At 26.1% G+C, this 22,364-nt stretch overlaps 1 protein-coding gene across 3 annotated transcripts in view; it reads right to left on the reverse strand.

Annotated features, from left to right (window-relative positions):
* Positions 1-4,210: 4,210 nt before the first annotated feature.
* Positions 4,211-22,364, reverse strand: part of LOC107454550 (Exchange factor for Arf 6) — a 104,390-nt gene continuing 86,236 nt past the window's right edge. For all 3 annotated transcript variants that reach the window (XM_043051857.3, XM_071183713.2, XM_071183712.2), the window contains 6 exons: positions 20,135-20,216; positions 17,750-17,820; positions 17,512-17,669; positions 15,813-15,957; positions 10,109-10,252; positions 4,211-4,497 (listed from right to left, as the gene is read on the reverse strand). In XM_043051857.3, the coding sequence (XP_042907791.2) occupies positions 4,264-4,497; positions 10,109-10,252; positions 15,813-15,957; positions 17,512-17,669; positions 17,750-17,820; positions 20,135-20,216 (834 nt within the window). In that variant the 3' untranslated portion in view covers positions 4,211-4,263. The remainder of the gene's footprint in view (positions 4,498-10,108; positions 10,253-15,812; positions 15,958-17,511; positions 17,670-17,749; positions 17,821-20,134; positions 20,217-22,364) is intronic.

The following is a 22,364-nucleotide window of genomic DNA, read 5'->3' on the forward strand; positions in this document are numbered from 1 at the left end:
TCCTAACTGCGTTTAATGAAATTTTACAAAAAAATTTGAATTTCTCCTACAAAATGTAAATTCTTCAAATAAAGTCCCATAATATCGTTATTAGTTTTTTTATGGATACATTCAAAAGTATAGATGAATTTGACTTGTAAAAAAAAGAAAAATTCATTGCTTTCATTATACACAGAAAAAAATAAACTCATGACTTGTATTTAAACAGATTCTGTCATAAGATTAAGAGCAGTGCTTATTAAAAATTGAGTATTAGGATCGCTCATTAAAACCGTTAAAGTGAGAAATTAATCTTAATCCCAGAATCAACTAAAATTGAATGATACATTTTATAAGATCAAAGGTATCAATTTTTCTGACAAAAAAACAAAGCCTTAAAAATCAGTACATAGAAACACCCATTATAGCTCATAAATATTTATTCCATCAAAATATTTCAAATGAAATTAATAGTTAATAATATTACGTCAAAAATTTACTTTGATACATTTCTTCAAAATAATTAATCTGTGAAAAAATAAAACACAATTGAAAAAAATAAAGAGTAAATTTTCAAAAATAAAAAAACAAGTTAAATGAATTCCAAATGTAAAAATGTGTGTTTTGGGTAATAATTTAAAGTAATAATTTTCATTTAAATCAAGTATTATTTCTACCTCGATGTTATTGATATGTTGAAAAAATAATTAAAAGTATTACATGTGGAGAGATACAACAAAAATTCTAATTATTATCAAATATTTTAACGACTTTCTAACATCAAAGCTGACAGTTTTAAGTTCTCTTTACCTTTAAGCTATAATAACTAATCATCAGTATCTAAGCAAATAAATCCACCTAATATTGATGGTGAAAAAATGTGGGCCAGCAAACCAGATTTAACACACACACATGTGACAATGCTTGACGGTATCAAAATTAATCTAATTCAAAAATTGATTCAGTCCCACTAACTCAAGAATTAAAGCTGTAACGTTAACATGCGGTGCACACCATATGATTAATTAAAAGTACCTAATTCAGTCATGATATATAACTCTACCTCGCAAAATGTCTGACTATTGATGGTATATAGATTAACACAATTATTTGTGTTAAGCCAGCACAAACACAAATTTCCTAGCTATGATAAATGCACATTTGAAAAAAAAATGAAAAAAATTGAAAGTTTGCTTTTTTTTTTTAGTTTTCTCCTTAAAGTTTCATTCCGATTATCAGACACCCCTGAAACTAAGGGCATATCAGAAAAATGAAAACGTCAGATAATCATTAGACGGTAACAATTCACTTTATTAATCATCTAAATATTAACTGATTCCGCCTTGAGCCCTGATTTTTCAATTTCAGCAAAAAGATCACATTCATTCTGATTGCTTTCAGTTTAGTTTACAGGCGAGGTGATCTGCGATCAAGGCGTTTTTGCACTAGTGCAGGTAACAAGACATATTCTGTTTGTAACACTGTGTCAGTTTAAGAATAAAATTACTAATATTCATTAGTGACATTAAAATCCACAAAAAAAACACTTGTTTTATTTTTTCTATCAAAAATAATGCAGGCCGAATTTGAGATGGATAGTTGTCGTAGTAAAAGACTTTTTGGTCTTAAAAACTAAAAACTGGAAAACACTAGCAGGAAAAAAGTTAGCCTGGGAAAAATTTCTTGAGGAGGCCAAGGTCCACCCTGGGCTGTCGAGCCATTGATGATGATGATCAAAAATAATGATACAATATCATTAAAAAAATGTTTGAAACATTTCTTTCATTCTTTAATTGTAGTTTTTCACAGTTGGTAACAGTCCTCACAACAGTAATTAGATTGATTTGAATGCAATGTTAAATGGCTCAAGGTTAAAACAAAAAAGAAAATCGGTAAATGCATAACATCAGCTGTAATTATGATGAAGGGAGTGTAAGGAATCTTTAAATGCTTGTAAAACAACTGAAGTCTTGCATGATTGTGTTTTGGATAATCAGGTTCCACAAATCAGGTGTGAAGAAGCCTTAAAACATTAAACTATGAATGCTTAAAATATTCAAAATATTACCGTTTAAAAATCAAATTAGGTAAGAAATTAATTTTAAAAAATTCTAAATAAGTAATGCATTTAGTAGATGTACTAAGGAAGCTATAGATGATTATAGTTGAAACTTTGTACATTCAGAACATGGAATTAAAAATTTTCGTTTCATGTGAAATTGTTTCGTTGAAGTTTCGCTTATAAATTTTTCATAAAATTTGCGAGTAAAAATGTATATATGTGTTTAGTTTTCAAAAATTAAAGTATTTTGGGGAAACCACTGAAAATATTAAATTCTAAATTACTTGAAATAACTTTTAGTAATCGAACATAGTGATCAAAATTATGTGTATTTCAAGATGAACAACATTAATATTCTCTAATCAAAAAAACTGAATTGTATTCTTTTTTACGATAGAAATATAAAATAAAATATAGCATAATATAACAAATAAAGATAGACTCAAGACGGCTTGACTTTCTTAATCTAACAGTTAATGTTACTAAATATATTTTATTTTAAATTGCTAGTTTCAAAGACATGGAAGCAAACAATATCTTTCTATAATTAATTAATTAATCAGTATTGCTAAAAAAATTATTTATAATAGTCAAAACATAGATTGTTACACAACTTGAGACTACAAAAATATAAACATAGTTTTATTATCATTTTTTCAAAGAAATCGCAAAATCAAAGAATTACATAGTTGGGAACACTTTCGTTATTATAATTTTAAAGTCACAAAATTGGATATTTGGATAAATAAACCAACTCTTAAACTGATAAGTGTTTTTTAATACTCCCCATAACCTTCATTAAAGTTTTATTGCTGATAATTCATAAAGTGTGAAGAAAAAAAATTTTATAGTCAAAATAACAATTACTGCAATTTTCCAGTCTTTGATCTAAAATCTCATTCTATATACAATTGCTTGAACACATAGAGAGTCTTCTATTAATGTATAGTATTTCACAAAAAAATTTATCATAGAAATATAAAAAAACATTTATCAAACAAAAAAGAAGTTTTTGCAGGACCAAAAATGAAGTAGAAAGAAAAATGAGTATTCCTCCAAAAATCTTAACTTCGCAATCTAAAATAAATAAGATTTACTAGTAGTTAATTAAATTAACTTAACAAAAATCATTCTTATTTTAATCGGAGTTAAATTACTATGAACAGAACAGCATGAAGTAAATACATGATAGAATCATCTCTTAGTTCAGCAAATTACATTTTGATACTCGTAATTGGACTTTTTGCTATATTTTTGCTTCAAACTAACTTTTAGAAATTATCGTTATACTACACTTCTGATTAGTTTCATTTCATATTGTACATTATAATTATTAAATATAAATATATACAAAACTATCAGACCTTTATATTTTTACAAAGTGTTTTACAGGCTTAGATGTACTTAAATATAAACATGTAGTGAAAATCTATTAAAAAGGAAAATGCACAATTATTTATTCTTCCTAATATAAAGTACTCTGTTAATAAATAACTATTATTAAAACCTTCTCTTCCCTCAGGAAGAAAAAATACTGGAAAAATTAGACCATAAACATCACATTTGACTTATTTCTAGAATCATACAAAAACTAACACAAACAAACAAAAACTTTTGGTAAATAAGTCGCAACTGGAATGTTGGCACCATAAAAATCTATGTAGACTTTTTTATGATAGATCTGTACAATGATAAGCAATCGTAGTTGAGCACCAATTTTATGAAAAATTCCAAATGGCCTCAGAGCCTGACTATGAATAATTTAGGTCTAGAGCTTAGAGGCAAATTTTGAGTCTTTTATTGGGATTTTCGACAAAGTATCTTTATTTATAGGTTAGACGTTTTAAGTTTACATTTATCAAGAAAATCTAATAAATAATGCACTAAAATTAAAAAATAGAAATCATCCTACAGTTATTTTCCTTGAAGTCTAAGAGATAAAAAGATTTTTAAAAAAAAAGAAAGAAAGAAAGTGACCAAGGTCCTAGTACCTTTAGATAATCAAGCCCTGAGAGACGTTCATTGGATTCCATGAAAACAGTCATATGAGATGCAAAATTTACACATGAAATTTGAAATTCAAGCGCTAGGAATTGATTGCACTTTCAACAAAGATTGAATGTGAATCCATAGTTAGGTGAATACAGTCTTCAGTTTCTTCTTTATTTTCATTGAAGCATTTCATAAGAAAATCAATCACAGATCTTAGGGAGTTTTAAAGCCTATTTTTCTTGAACACTATTGCAATCACTTGTTATCGTAGAACTGGCTACTACACTCTTTTTTACAGGTGAAGACTTGGGACTAATACTAAACTTAGATTTAGCCTTGGGACTGTTATTTGGATCTGGTTCTTCCACTTCTCCAATACTTGTTTGGACTAGAGGTGTTTCCAACTCAGGATGTTGAGCCATTCTAGTTCTTAGAAGATAGGCATATGTTCGATATCTTGTTAGCTAAAAAAGGGAATAACTTTAAAATTCAAACAAAAACATTATTTTTACGCCAGTTATTTTAAAAATAAAAGTTTGTGAAACTTTATTGTGCTTGAATTTGAATTTGGTTAGAATTTAATTGCAATAATGGATAAACTCATAAAGCTGACATTAATTAAATTTCAACTGACTAGCATCAATCCATAACTGTAATAAGAGATCGAGCACTTAGTGTCGAATGTATCAAGATAACATGCATTGCAGGAACGAACATACTTCTAGAAAGCATGCACTACAAAAATAAATACATTGGCTTGTTTGGGACTAATCAATGTTTCTTATATTATACAATAATTGCACTCAATTATAAAATTATATAACAAACAAAAATGAACTTTTAATCAAAATATAAACCAAGCAAAATATCAATACTCAGTTTCAAAAATATAGAATATAGATATAGAAATTTTTGTATAGAGAAAAATATATAGAAAATATAGAAAAATATAGATATAGAAATTTTTTATCAGTACACAGTCAAAACCAGTTGTTTAATCTGTAGTGATATGTTGTTTAATATTTTGCATTTTGTTAGAAATATGCATTTTGCCCAATATGCATTTTGTTAGAAATAGAACATAGTTAGATGAAGGTTTATCTAACGGATTTTATGACTAATAAAATTAAAAGATACTATACAGAATCTCTGAATGATTTTTTGTCTAAAAAACTATTAAGTAGATCCAAAAACCTATGAGAATCCACGTTAGCCAGCGGGTCACAAAGCTTTGAGGTAAATTTTGGTATTCACCAAGGAATTGCTTTTTTTCACAGTCCTCTTTATTATTGATTTTATAGTGAATCAAATATTAAAAATATTTGGAAGAATTTAAATGGTTGTTTTTATTTTTATCTTGCTTTTGCAGGTGATCTCTGTTTCCTGACTAATACCCTTCAAGATATAAGAACAAATACAATCGTTTTAAGCACAAAGGTAAAGAAAATGGGGTTAAAGATAAACCAAAACAAACCAAAACTATAAAAATTAATTGCATAAAAAGCAAATAATATCTACCTGGACAAACATAAGCAGGGAGAGGTTTATTTAAGTTGTAAGTATGTCAACAATAAACACTTGATGAACATTTAAACAAATAAAATGAAGCCCAGATAGGTCTTTCTACTTCAAACAATTTCTGAAAGAATATTGACTGATTAAAGTATCCTTATTTCTAGAACATAACTAATGAATGTGTTAATAAGCTAGCACAGAAATGTGCAAGAATTTTTTGCATCTGTTTTATTTAGACTGTATTCAAAATATTATTTCACGACACCACTGCACTGTGTTTGCTACACTGTAAAATTATTTTGTTACTACCATTCACAGAATCTGTATAGTCTTTTATCAATCAAAATTATTGCAAAACATAAAATTTATTATAAAATAAGAAAAATAATACCTCTTTTAGATCAAACAATCTATACACATTGAGTTTAGAAATCAAAAGACATAATATTATATTTGGAAGGATTTTTCAAATTGAAATGAGTATAACATATAATACATATAATTAAAATAAAGAAATAATAAACGCCAAACATTTCTTATCACTCGTAATATTCCTTTTTAAACTTATACATTGGATATTTGAATTTAAAATATAAATAAATAAAGAATAAAAAAATGGAAAAATATTTCCCTTATCAAAATATGAAATTTTTGTCAACTTAACCTGCAATTTTTTTTAAAAAAAGAGCATGAATAGTAAACGTCAGTCATTAGTGCTAAATTTTTAATTTTTATTTTATTGAAAAACAAAGATCTTAATTAAAAATATTCTGCAAAATTTTAATTTCTGATACCCACCATGTGTTAGTTTTAAGTAGCAAACATCTGCATGATTTTATTGTTAATTGAGACTAGGGTTGGCTGGCTTAAACAAATGTGATTTAAACTGAATGTTTTTTTTTTTTAAATATTTTATGTAATTAAATTTTCTATTATTCAAATAAATATTATTTAAAAAAAATGGAAATCTGGATTGTAACAAAATGAAAAAAATATGAAGTTCTTTTACATTTTTTACAATTTTGAGTCTTATTGCTGATGGAAATGTGTATTATTTCAAAAAAACATAAATCTGCAATTTTAAAATTATATAGAAAAATGATTTGCCACAAAAATATCTACGCTAAACAGCATTGGATTTTTGTTCAGAAGAAACTAAAAATGATCAATGTAAGTGTTTAGCTATAAATATTATAAAAATTATTCATATAAATAAAATTTTGATACAGTAACAGAAAGTATAAAGTTTATGACATTTATTTGTTTTTTAAGTTTTATTTATTTACTTATTTATTAATTTTATGGAGAATTTTAAAATCTATATATCAAATACTGTAACAGTCAGTTTGAGTACTCAAACTTAACATTATTTGATTATACAAATTAGCTATTTGTAATAGGAAATTCAATATGTGTCTTAAGTAGTATCTATGCTTAGCATGTGACTTGATTATTTAGTGATAGAAATGAAATTCGATTATGTTACTTCAATAGCAAGATATTCTATTGAAAAACCAGTTATTTTTATCTTTTAAGAAATTCATAAGAAAATATTTCCAGAATTTTTTCTGCTTTTTAGTTTTTACTTGATATATTATATAGCATGAAAATTAACTCTATTCAACTAGATTGCAACTATAAATTGTGCAGTCAAAAGTATAAATGAGAATGAGGTGTTTTCTAAATTTTATTTTTTCAATTTTATTTTAAAATTACTTTCTGTCACCAGTGTAAATAAACTTGTAACATATCTATGCAGCTCGTTTACAGTCATTTATATCATAATTTTCAAAATACATTTTTAATAATATTTTTAAAAAACTGTTAAAGAAAAACATTAAATTCACTAAAAATATTTTTATGTACAATCTCAAGTATTTCTTTCTTATTTATTTAAAGCTGCAATACGCCAATAAGAATTTTGTTAAATTTAAAACCCTAAAAGGTTAAAATAATTGATAAAAAAGAAATTGTTTATTTTTCGAATTGTTAGAACTAAAACGTACCTTTACTATTTAATATGCTTATATTTATGCAGTTAATTTTTATTTCTTCTTAACATTCTATGAAATTTAATTATTTTTTTTAATTGAAAAAATACATTGCTTTGAATACCTCAGCTTCATTTATATTAAAATTTGTATTGATAAAATAAATAAAAAACAAGTGTTTAATTTAGATCAATTAGTTGATATTAAAACTATAAATTGTATACTGCTAAATAAGGACATTAATGTAAATAATTCTGAATTATGACATTTCTTTATATACTAACAATCAAAGGGTTAAACTAATTTTCACATACATGCACTATTAAAAAGCAATTAGGTATTAAATAATTATTTGCTTGTTAAGTCAGTTGTAATAAATATTCAAGATCTTTGGTTATATTTTTTTTTCATCGTGTTCACATATTTATGAGCAAAAATGTATATTTTTGTTTGTATTCTTCAACAAAATATTAATCAATGGTTAAAAAGATCCATGTGAAAAACTTTTTAATTTCCAAATTACTTTTAAGTTGGGGCTTAACATGTTATTAAACTTTTTTGTTTTAAATAAATCAGAAAAACTTTGCTGCGAAAACAGCAGTTTTTAAATTTAAAATATATTTAATTAGTTAGCGTAAAGAAAGGTATAATAGCAGATGATAAAGCAAAGTGACTGACAAAGAATTCACAGTTTGCATTTGGCGCACGTTAAGGGTTGTCTCAATTTCAAGTGTGGAGATGTTTCTGGGTTCCCAAGCTGAAATGAACTCTGCGCCCGAGGAGGTGAAATCGAGTGCCAACTCCTAGTGAATTAACTATACTTTACGTATTATTCTTTTCGGTAAAACAGACAGTTTTGGTCTATGAATGAGCACATTGATTGAACAAAATTATTTGACTACTATATTTCAGTATCAGTTGATGAAGCTAAATAAACTTAAGCTTTTCAGAAATGGTTTTAAATAAAATGATTGTTTCAGAATTGTTTTTCAAATTATCAGTTTGAAACTTTTATTTTAGAAAGAAATATAATAACCAGTAGCTCTCAGGAAAAATAATTTTAATTGAATTCAGAACTTCTGTAAATGCAGCTTTCAACTTTATTAATCTCTGTATTCTTTATTTATACATTCCTGAAGTTATTTATTTTCCTTTTTTTTTATTTGATTCATTTATTTCATTTGATTGAATTAATTTTTCTCAGGGATTAGTTCATATTTTTATTGCTGAAAACCACATTTAAAGTTAAATGATTTAAGAATATGAATCTTAGGAGTAGAGAAACCTTAAACTCTATTAAACAACCTAGTTCTTAAACAAAGTAGACACTTCTTCAATACACTGAGAAACACAATGTTTCCAAACTTATAATGTTCGTCGTCCCCTTTTTAAATCAAAATTTCAGCCATGAACCCTCTGAAGTGAAATAACTCTATTACAATGCATAAAAGATAAATTACAAATTGAATTCTGATGTTCAGAATGGTAAATAATGTCATAAAATACAAAGAAAACATTGAGGTATCATGTGCAGTTTTCTCACTGGCTTTTGAAAAATATTAGAAAATAAGCTAATCTACTGAGAGAGAAAAAAAAGTCAAGTTTTTTAAAAAAAAAAAAAAAAAAAAAAAAAAAAAAAAAAGCGGTAGCAGTTACCGATTTGAATTCAAAAATTGTCTATAAAAACTTCCAAATTAACTGCATTTCGGAAGTTTTGAAAAGTCAAAAAAGAAAGAGAAATTCAACAGTTATGATACACAATCGTTCGTAATATTCATTGACATGGTTGTTGAAAAAACTAATGAGAGTTAAGCAGAAAATGATCATGATCTTCATAATTTTCTACATTAGAGTAAATAATCTCCACAAATTTTGTCAAAAATATTTACCCATGTAATCATTCTAAAATGTTCCCAAATTTCATAGCACATAATCATTACTAATGTACTTTAACTTTAATAATGATGAAAAGAGGTTGCTAATATTTTACTTTATATTAAACCTTTCACGGAATTCGTAATGCAGCCCATTCACCCCAAATTAATTTTAATTGGCCCACCCACACAGTTACAAGAGCCACCTGAGTTTGTAAAAAAAACTGAGCAGCTATTAAGTAAAGAGTATAATTAACTAAATAAAACTGCAGGCTTATTTTTATTTATTTAAATTGCTGAAAATTATAAAATCATATCATTGAATAATCAAAGCAACAATCAGATAGTATTTTTTCACCAAAATATATTTTAAAAAATAAATACATTTTAATTGAAGTAAAAATAACAATTTAATTGTACGATTATGCAATACAAAAAAAGAATTGAATACAAATTATGCAATACAGAGAACAAAAAAAAAAAATTAAACAAAAATGTCTTCATGAGATAATTGAATAATGAAATTAAATCGCTGGTTATTTCAAAAATTGAATTTTTTTTTATTTTTTCCAAATAAAAATTTTAGAATTGCTCAGAAAACAGTAAGAAGTAAACAAATATAAAAAAAAAATTTCTGCAGTATAACAAAAATTATAATTTTTAAAAAAAAAGCAAATTTAAGTTATTAAACCCACTTCATTTGTCAAATGTGCTTCTTTTTCCAAAAACTCTTGAGCAAATCTAGCTTTTAAAGTTTTCTCAGGTGTTCTAGTAACAAGTTCCTCGTATTCCTTCTCTAACCACACAATTCTATTCTCATGATCTTGAAGTTGCTCTCGCTAAAGAAAACAGAAATGCATAAATAATTTACATACATAAACAACATAAGATTTATGTACTCTTACATGAGTTCATGTTATACATTTTTATTTATGGCTTCAAAGCAAAATTTCTTAAAAAATTCCTTACATTTTAGATAATATGCTATGAAGAAAAAAAAAAGTCATTAAAAATTACAGATAAACATGAGAATGAGAGCAATGTTAACATAATGCCCTAGATTGTTGTGTAAGAAAACAGAAATATTTATAAATGAACTTCAGTAAAATTTCTATCGTTGCGTAAGACTGTGAGTTCCATTTAAATATTGATTTATATTATAAATACATAATAATACATTTCAGATTCTTTTGCTTATCATGCAGTTTGAAAATCAAAACTGAACATATTTCTCCCTTTTCTAGTAAAAAAAAAATTATGTAAATTTAATAACAAAACAAAACTAGTCATTCAATAATATTCCTATAGTTAGTTATAAATATTTTATTCATCAATTGCCACAATTAATCAAAATAAATTTTAAAATAATAAACTACCAGCTTACACAGTGTAGATCACAGCTGCTCAAACGATATCTTTTATTTAAAATTAAAATGAACAAACCACCTCGTTCTCTCAATAGGAATAAAAATAAAGTGAATAACTGTTTCAAAATATTAAAGATAGTTACAAATCTAAGGTTTCAACTGTATTATAAACTAAATCTTATGGAAACAAACACGAGAGGTCAAAAAAGCAATAGTCAGTCATGCTATGGCATCATTGACGAGCCTAAGACTTCTGGTAGAATTTGTATTTTAGAATAGGTGGTGAATTATAACCTCTTGCAAAGCAACACAGAGGCATGGATTCTTAATGCATTGTTACAACACTGGAGGTGGCACTATGATACCTTAGGGATAGTTTTCTAGCATGCTCTACATTTATTTTATGTACAAGGTAGTTTAAATCTGATAAATATTTGAACAATATTGATGACCAATTATAATAAGTACTGTAATATTGATAATTTATGAGTGAGGGGTACTTTCAACAGTATAATACTTCATACCATACTGCTTGTATTGTAAAGGAAGGATTTAAAGAACATGGAGATAAATTTTGCTGTGTAGAACTTCACCATTCTCAGATCTCAACTACTATAGAGCATTTGCAGAATAAAATTGAAAGAGTCATTCAACTTTAAGATCCACGACCATCCAGTCTCACATGACCAAACAAAAACTTTTAGTTTCCATGCTATGAAGTCAAGAGACTAGCAATAATAAAATGGTCATTCAGTGTAACAGACTGATTGAAGATTGTACAGTAAATAAATAAATCATTCAAGATAATGAATCCATTAAGCTTTAAGAAAAAGATAGAATTTTAACACTTTCGCTATCAGCAGTATCAAAAGTCAGTTTTAAAATTTTTTCTTTAAATAAATCCTCCACTACTGATTCTTTGTCTTCTGTTAAATAGCTTTTAAATTAATTTAGTGATATCAATTTCTACCAGTTCCTTTTGTATATAAAAAATGATATACAATTTTTCTATTATGAGGTGCCTTTTGACACTTTAAAAGATTTCATAAGAGTGTCAAATTTTAAACAATTTAGCATGCAATTCCTTATTTTCATAATATACTTAACATATAACACAATTTTGTGGCAAAATATTATTTATAATCACATTACAGAATCTTGAGTTTGGCAGCAACAGAGAATATAGGAACTATTGCAGAATATTGATAATTGTATGTTTTTTAGCAGGTTGCTTTATAGTGCATATAAATGCTGTAGCTAATTCCAAAAAATTGAATAACATTGTCCTTTAAAGGGCAAAAGGATGCTTTTGGTCAAAATAGGCATACAAAAGCTTGGAACATATATATGCACTAATTTATTACTGAACAATACCAAGGCAAACTGTTCTGCTATGCAGCAAAGCAACTAAATTAAAATTCTATAAAAATTAGACCTAATAGTCAGGAAGAGAATTGAGATTGTCAATTCAATTATTTATAATGTAAAGTAGAGGAAAACTATATTTAATTAAAAATTTCATTGACTTCAAAAAAATATGAGGATCATGAAGGAAGTCCACATGTTTCAGGGTCTCGAAAATAGGTGCCGAGAATTGCCAAATGTTAATGAAAAAAATAAAAGTGACTGAAACAAAGTGTAGTGTTACCTACAAAAAAAATGGAAAATAATTGTGAAAAAGAAAACTACAAAAACCATGGTAGCCAAGAGTTAATTAGAAAAAAATAAGGATGGAAAAACTAATCTATAAAAACCGCTTTCGCCCAGAGAGGCAAATCAGGGCAAAATGCATTTACATATTTTATGGAGAGGTGGTGAGGAAGTCATGCGGTTAACAAGGGAATCAACATTCATATGAATGAAACAAGATTCCAGGGCGACAAGATCAGTTGATGTGACAGGGGTGAAAATAATTTTGACACTGTCTAAATGGAATTTATAGCCAAGATTCTAACAATTTGAAACAATGATGATTTGTCTCAATCTTGATCATAGACGTAACTATCCTTTAATCTAAATTTTTATGAGAATAAATTGACTTTAATTTTGTTAACAGTCCGAAAAATGACTTTAAAACCAAAACGGGATAATAGAAACTGTACAGCTAACAGGAGAGAAAAAAGGTATAGTGACCTAGTTTACTGAAAGGATTAGCAAAAAAGGAGAGTTTGGGTTTAGTGAGTTTAACAAGAGCTGAATCAACTATTTAAGTGTTAAATACCATGATTTAACCCTTCAGTAAGGAGAGTAAGCAGAGGAAGTGAAGTTCAGAGTTTAAAGAAGAAGAATGAAAGCAAAGATTAAAGATGCAGAAATAAAAGTATGAAATGCAGAAATTTTCAGGCAATGTGATTAGAGCTACAAGAGGAGTTAAAAAATTTGAAGATTTTTCAATTAAGTATATCATTCTGCTGCAGTTTTTTGGGATTATTTATTTAGAAGAACATTATTTTAACACTCAAATGAATTCAGTTAAAACAAAGGTTTTGTGTTACTCATAACAGAACTTCCTGAATAACATTATCAATTAAATAAGAGTAAAAATTTAATAACTAGTAAAACTTAAAATTAGTCTAAGGTATCTATAATGATTCTGTGATGAAACAATAAATTTCATTAAGTAGTAACTACTAAAAAATTCAATGCAACATTAATGCTGAAATATGATCTACAGTATCATTAACTCACAAGCATACATATATTATATAAGTACATGTCTAAAGCAAATATACATTTCATTAAAAAATTTAAACCCTTCACAGATATAAATATTATTTCAAAGCACTTTTCTTTATACTCTTATCTCATAATCCTTATTTTTTTTAATTTCAACATATTATTATTAATTGTTTCATAAAGTGTGATTGTTTTTATTCCCCCCTTATAACTAAAGCCAATACAAACAATACAAATCATATTTATACTCTATTAGCTGATATATAAATGTGTAAGAGTTTTCTAATTTTTTTACATACAAGGGGGCTGAGCCCTCTGTTCGCTGATGCTCACCAAATTATATAACTTTAACTTAAACTGTAAAGTAGAATTACGTGATTCTAAAAATAATAATAAAAACAATCCACCTAAACTCTTAATTTAGAAATCAAACAAAATCAAAAACGTAATAATAACAGTGCATGTAATGTTAATAACAGTGCAGTACATGTAATGCATATATTTAAACTATAACTTTATGACCTATATAAATTTTATGCTGATGACAACCAAAGCAATGTAAAAATTAATGTTGGAAAACTGAATCCTACCACGTGATTTTCCAGTCAATAAAAATGGAACAAAAAATAAAAAAAGAAAATGTGGCACCATAATTAGATCTTTATATCTAGTAAGAAGATGTAAAACATACAAGCATAATACAATTATATCAAATACCAAAGAAATTAGTATTTAATTAAAAGTTATCTATTTTCTTTTGGAATCATGTAAGTATAAAATTTATAGTGTAAAATTGGCTATTTTTTTAACTTTATTCTAATTTAGACAAAAATTTATTTTTCAAATTATTAATTTTGCAATTTAATTTAATTAGCTTTACAATATATTTTCATCTCACCTTTTTAACCAAATTAAAATTTTAATTCTAAAACTTGTGTCCCTTTTTTTTAAATGAAATATTGAGCTTATTAAAATATCACTAATACATCATTCCCATTTTTTTAAATTCATTTTTAATAAAACAAAAACATTTCATTTCAACAATCAGAATTGCTTCTCAAAGAAAAAATTTTATTAACATCTATACAAAAATAAGTAAATGAACTCACTTAAAAGATATAAAAATATAATCAATTTAAAATTAAATTGAATAAACTAAATGACATCATTATTTTTAACTAGACAAACACATATTTTCGCAACTGGAACATTCTAGTTTCTGAAACAAATTAATAACAAAAAAACATGCAACATAAAAATAAATGCAAATGCCATTAATTAAAAAAATACAAACTTCCTCGATAAAAAAATGAGTAAAGAAGAAGTAAATTAGTTTCATAAGAAGTATAGAAGAAGTTATTTAGTGCGATAAGTTTCTCAAACAGAAAAATTTTGTTAGTTACTGTTAGAAACTTGTTTATTTGTCATACAGAATTGAACTTGATTACTTTTGAACATTCAGTTCAAACACAAGACTTTACTGAGACATCAAAATTTATTATTGCTTGCTTTTTTTTTTTTTAATTTATAAATATATTTGAGCATTTATATGAAAATTTCAAAAGTGCAATTGTCATAAGGAAAGATATCTGAAACACAACCTTTGTACTCCTAAAAAAGTTTTTGCTTAAAATTTTTTTTTAAAAAATTCAGTTAAAAGAAAATTAAATATTATTGCAAAAAAAGGAGAAAATATTATCAGTTTTTAAGAACATTTTATCAAAAAAATAATTTAAAGTTCAAAAAAGAATAGAAGATAGTTTTAAATAATATCAAAGGTAATATAATGGCATTTTTAACTGAATGAAAACTAAGTAATCAATGTAATTTTTTATTTTAAATCTTAACACATGGCATTATATTTCAAATTACTTCAAGGAAAAATATAAATAAATGTCTTCGGAATTTTTTGATTTGATTTTAAACCTCCTATTTTTGGCAACTTTTCTACATAAATTTAGTTTTATTTCAACAATTACACAAATAATTTCAGATTTAAAGTAACTGATATTTGCAGTTAATTGGAGTAAAGAAACAGTTTAACATATCACTAAAGAAAAAAGCCTGATGGAATAATAGCGTATCATTTCAATGGTTATTTCACATAGGCAATTTTATAGACTACACTGAGCTTTTTATTTAAAATTAACTGATAAAGTGTACGATAAGTGGCACAATATTTTTTAAACAACACATCGTCCATATCAAAATCATTCAAGTCATGCCAAAAATAATAACAAAAGAGAAGTGACTTTGTTTCTGTAGCGTTTTTTATTGACTAATATAACGTTAATCTTATAAACTTGAGTTATAGAAACTATTTTAAACTTGTATAAAAAAATTCTAATAAATTTACCAAGTTCAATTTGGTGTGACTAACTGGTAACAAAGGCCTCTGAAATTTTCGTTGGCAGCCAACACCACTAGGCAATGGAGGTGATGATAAACTAGCAGCTACTAAATTAATGGTATCAACCCAACTTTCAAGTTCTTTTGAATCACTAAAATAATTATATCATAATATTAATAACAGATTTTAAATTAAATTAAAACTATTTTCAACAAATTCTTATTGTATAATTAGCAATCAGCTAACTAAATTTGTTGTAAATGTAAATCATTATCAATAGTGATAATTTCATAAACATAATACAGTAAAAAATAAATACTATTCTGTAACAGAGAACAAACAAAATTATGGATAAACCATTTAAGTTTTCCTCATTTTCCTTCAATAGTTATAAGCAATTTCAAATGACAGAACACATAAAAGATAGTACAAAACAACTATAATTGTATAAGACTATATAATTTTACTGTGATCAAATGTTATTTGTATTAATAGTAGTACTATTATAATATGTCAAAATCAGATTAAAAATGATATTATTTCAGAATGAAAAATGTGATAAAGCTTAATAGAATCGATTGAAAACTAAATTTAGCTTCTGTCAAGATTAAAAGTAAGTGTTATGTAAAAATGTATTTTTATGGCAGTCAGTTCAAATAAGATTTACTGCACTAAGCTTCAAAACAGAGAGTATTATAAAAATTAATATGTTTTTGCATAAATGTTAGTTAAGTATTACATCTAAATTGTAAAACTTTTGATACAAATTTTGAACATATGATAACTCAAATAAACTCCAAAAATTTGGCACAAACGCTACTTAGAAGCTAGGTACATTTCATTATCATACACATTCATGAAGAAAATAGGCAATACATATTTGAAATTAGACATTTTAATAAAATGAAGGGGGGGGGGGAAGCAAGAATTATTTTGTAGTGAATGTTAAATACTAGATTCTATAGTTACACAAAATGTATGCTGCATGTTGAAAGAAATATGATACTGCCATTAATTTTTTGAAAATCTGTTTGCTTGGCTTGCCTTACAATTGTCCAACAAAGGGTCCTAATTCCACCCATTGGCAGTTCTGCATGTGTCAAGCTGTAATTTTTGTTGTTGTCCAAAACACCAGTGTCATTGTTTTGTTAAACCCAAAATTTCAAAACCATCAGTTGGTTGATTTTTATAATTCAAAACAGTTTCATATACATATGCAAATATATTCAAACATTCAGGAAAATTATTTTTTAAACTTACAAATTTTTTTTTAAAATCAAAGTTGAATGACTTTGAGAAAAAAAATTTAAACCAAGGAATGAATAACGTTCATTCTAATATTGTACTTCATTACAATGCATGTGACATTTAGGATATTAATTATAAATATACATCCACCAAGCAATTCCAATGGGCTTCAAAACATTTGCAACCTGGCCTTTTATTAATGTGAAACAGTTTCATAAATGAAATCAAAAATTTTGAAACCATATAAAGTTGTAAAGTCTTGAAATTTCTCATGGTGATCATGAGTCATTTACTCAAGAATTTAAAAATGACTCTCTGCCTTAGAATGCATGACTATCATCTAGAATTCTAAGACATAAATCCATTAGGAAGAGGAAAATATCTTAAATGCCAGAAAAATATTTTGTAGAAATCAATACAAACAAAAACAAAATAATATAGATGATTAAAAAAATACCTAGTTTGAAAAAGATAAACAGCCTGTTCTGCTGTGTGCAATCTGAAAACATACTGCTTTTTAGTATAATCTACAGCTTTCTCCGCATAAGCATGATGAATACGAATGGAGTTATGGAGACTATCATACAACTGATTTTTCTTGAATCCATGCTCATCCTAAATATTAAATGTGTACAACATAAAATTCTGGTCTTTAAATTCTAAGAAACATTTTAAAATTGGTAAATATTATTCACCTTGTGAAGGTATAAAACTAAATCTCTTAAAGTAGCATACAACATTTTCCAGCTTCGTCTCCCCAAAGGAGCTAAAATAATCAAAAGTATAGTTAGAAAAAGGAAAAATAATATATCATTAATTTTGAAAACACATTAAAATCTATTTGCTTGCTCTGAAATATAATCATGAAGTATAAATAAAAGTGATTTATCATGAAGTATAAATAAATGATTCATGAAGCATAAATAAATACATCTATTTATACTTCATGAAAATAGATATCTGTGTTACATAACATAGTTTACAGACTACAAATTTGATTCCTTGAAGAGGATACAAGGCTTTGAAGTTTACACACAATTTAATAAAATGAAAATAATGAAGTTAATCAAGTGAAGACAGCACATTTAATAATAAAAATTGATACTATTTAGAAAGAGCCACATAACATAAGAAAACTAAATATAATTTTTCTTAATCTAACATATGTGTTTTCAATGCAATTCTAACCATTTGATTACTCTAATTAAGTGAGAATAGAAATAGTGAAATAGCATTTCCCAATAGAAAGCCATTTTAACAGTTTGACGATGATGCTATCACAATACCTTTCAATCTATTATTACCGGTTTTCAACCTTTCGGCCATCACATAAGTTTCTTAAATTACTTTTCTCATGGCGCCAACATTTTTAACTGTAACCATAAACCCCACTATGCTTGAACACCCCGATCAATGCACATCCCATTGTTGATTGTGCTCAAAATAGGCGAGCTTGCTTTTAAACGCATTTTTCTCCTTTTCCGCATGCGTAAAAAATTTAATTTTTTCCTTATATTTTAGCTGTCCTGGTTTTTCTTAGAGTTGAATTTAGGCAAAATTCAGATAAGATAATTGCTTTCATATATACTTAGAATTAGTTTTATGCTAAAGCATGCTGAGAAGAAAACACAGGCTGCCTTCTAAGAATTCCACTGACATGATGGAGTCTCTGAACATTCTGATGCCTCTTAAAAATGATGTTGAAAAATTGGGACAGTTCTGAAATTTTAAAAATAAATAAATTTTGAACAAATCAGATCTCCATCAAGATCATCTATCCTCATTCATCTCCACACACACAGGGTACATCTCAGTGTAGAAGAAGTAATCAACATCAATTTTTTGGCTTGCATGAAAACGCTATCAAGTTTTCCTTTAAATAAAAGATTGTCACACTATACAAGCTGATGTTAAGAATATTGACAATATTTTCTCAAAAACAAATAGTTTTTATAACTGGTGAGTTCGGATTATGAAGTGATCCCAATAAATATGCAACAAGATTTGTGTTGTTGGCAAGCTGTAGAGAACAGAGTACTATAGCAATAAAAAACATTTTTTTCCACCATCATTGCCACAGTTCAAAATTTGCAATACAGTAGAGTCTCAAATACTCGAGTTTCTCATAAATCCAAGCCAATGAAAGAAATCAGTATTGCTCCCAAATAATGACAAACACACGCACGACACGTGGAACAATTACTACGCTTAATTTTACAATGAAGACAAAGACAGAATGCTGAAATGCAAAATTACAGTTAGCGATCACCTCATTGATGAAAACGATTTGCCTCTCTTCAACCTGATAAAAAACTTCCAGGTTGCGAAAACACCGACATAACAGTGGTAGATGCATGGCTAAATAGAGATGAATAATTATAATTTTCAGATACTGCCACTGTAGAAATGATCGATGCTCTGGCAACGAACAGGAAAATTCTGGAAAATTCCACGCAATGTATAAGTCACAGTGAAGGTCTCGCTGCTCTCTAGTCTCTAAAGCGATTCGTGGAGCAATAGCCCAACGCAACTCTAGCCGTCAATATGCCGACATGAAAAAATAGCAGTGTGTTTAAACAGAAAAAAAAAACATTCAACAATTATTAAAGTACAATTAAGATGATGCAATAACACAACAAATAATGTAACTTTTCGTAAAGCAAGAAATGCAGATCCTCTAATGTAAGTAAATTTTCTTTAAACCTAATACATTCTTGAATTAAATACTAAAATTTACAAATTACTCCGTTACAATTATTTTAAAGTACAATTAAAATGATGCAGTAATACAAAAAAATAATGTAACTTTTGTGAAGCAGTAAATGCACCCTGATCCTCTAATGTAAGTAAATTTTCTTTAAATATAAAACATTTTTCAATTAAAAACTTAAATTTGCAAATTACTCTGTTTCCATTTAATAAGATATTTATTAAATTTTATGCTTATGCTAATTTGAGCTTTTGCAAGATCAAGGTAGGCTCGGTCTCGTCCGGTCAAGACTATTCTGTAATTACAAACAAGAAGAAAAAAACATATATACCATATATTTTGGTTGTTACCAAAGATATATTGTACTCACTCTTTTTACCACTAGCATCTATACAACTTTTACGCATCACATAACCTTTCTTATATTCAGTAGCACAGGTTGGGTTTGGAACCTAAAAAGGTATAAATGAGAAAAGCATTAAAAAAACTAGTAAATATTCCTAAATCAATAATTCATCATTCCAAGAACAAAAACTGAGCAACATAACAATGGTACCCATAGACTATTAAAGTAACTTGTAGATATTTTCTATTTTATTTATTTTAAAATGACGTAGATATCTTAGATATCTCATTTTAAATATACAAATTGAATTCTAGCAAATGATTTTCAAGTGTAGATAAAATTTAACTTTCAGTTTATATTGCAAGAAATTTTTCTGAGTCTTTCGTATGTCTACCTCAAATTTGTAAAAGAAAATTTAGCATTTGCAATACTGAACCACATGTGTTTTTAGTAATAACAAGCATCACTGATGATTTAAATTTTGGAATGTTCATGATGCTGCCTCTTTGTATAGAAAATTCTGCAATTGGGAAAATTATGAAAACGAAAACTTTTAAAGAATATAATGACTTAAAATTTGATTATAAGAAAGAGGAAGGAAAAATTAGTTGAAATAACTTAAATTTCAAATTGTACACTTATTGTTATTAGAATAGAGTACATTACTTTCAGAAATTTAATGGCAACTAAAAATAAAGGAAACAGCTATCCATAAAACTGCTAAGCAACATTACTATTGGTATTTTCATAATATGCTTTAATATCACCTAAGTCAGAAACTTTTAAAACACATAAGGCAAAAAACACCCATAAAAATGTATAAAAAAGAATACAAACCAAATACATAACAAAAGATTATATATTTCTTGTATTATTATCCTTAATTATATTTTATTAATCATATTATATTAACTGCAATTTATTAATTATATTATATTGATTATAATTTATATTAAGTAATCAATTATATTATTTATAATATATTTTTTATAATTTTTTTACACTAATAAAAAAAAGAAACAAACACATACATAAAATAAAAAATACAATTAAAATAATAAAACATATAATGAAAAATAATCATCTGACCCATGCTAATAGATTTAAGCCAAATTGATACATTAATTTATGAGTTATTTATTAAATTGAATTTTTTTTTTAATTCATTAACTATTTTCCCATGCATTCAAATTTATAAGAAGTATTAAACATCATATATATATATATATATATATATATATATATATATATATATATATATATATATATATATATATATATATATATATATATATATATATATATATATATATATATATAAAGATTAAAAGATTTTTATTTCAGGAATGTCCAAAATGCTCCTTTTTTTATTATTATTACTACATTCTTTTTTACAAGGACTCTAAAAATGTGTTTTAAGGGGAAAATAAAAAGATAATATAATTTTAAATAAACAAAACTTTTAAATTTTTAATGAAACTTATTTATTACTATTTTTTAAATCTATTCAACACTTAATATAATAATTTCATAAAAAACATTAAGCAAAAGCAGATATAGCAAAAAAATAAAATACAAAGCAGATATAGCAACAACAAAAAATTTGTTTATAAAAATGTTCATATTTGCATAAATATTTAAGCTAGATAAATGAAATTTTATGCAGTCATTATAAATAAGAATCTAAGTAATCGGTACAAATTACAAGCATATTACTTGATTTTCTGGCAAAAGGGTGTTCAAAAATACTTCCTTTCTTTTTAATTTATTGACGATCCCTCAAACCTCTGGAAGCTTTAAATTTTATTGCAAAGTATGAAAAATTGCAAGAACTAAACACTTGTATAATTACAAAATAATCCTCTTAGCATATCTTGACAAAAATTTTAAACAAATATCAAAAACTGAGTCTCTTCCATTATTGCAGGGCAGTGTATATCTCCAGCTATTTTTTTGACAGATATATATATATATATATATAGAAAACTACTGAAGATCATGATAATTAAAATGAATAAAAAATAGTAAAATTATAAAATCCGGGCATTTTCAAAGAAATCCTTAAATTATTATGTGAAGTAGACTTATGAAGTTCATCTCATAAATGATTTTTTTATTTGCATATAAATTTCAATGCATTTATAAAAAATACACAGTGTTGTAAACTTAATATGCCATTTAAAGCAACATTTTGATGTGAATAAAATGAGCCATTCCCTATATTTAAATATATTGTAGCTCACAATAAAATTGC

This window comes from Parasteatoda tepidariorum, chromosome 7, assembly GCF_982258835.1.
Source record: "Parasteatoda tepidariorum strain Cologne lab strain chromosome 7, Ptep-v5.0, whole genome shotgun sequence".
In the NCBI taxonomy this organism is placed as follows: Eukaryota; Metazoa; Arthropoda; class Arachnida; order Araneae; family Theridiidae; genus Parasteatoda; species Parasteatoda tepidariorum.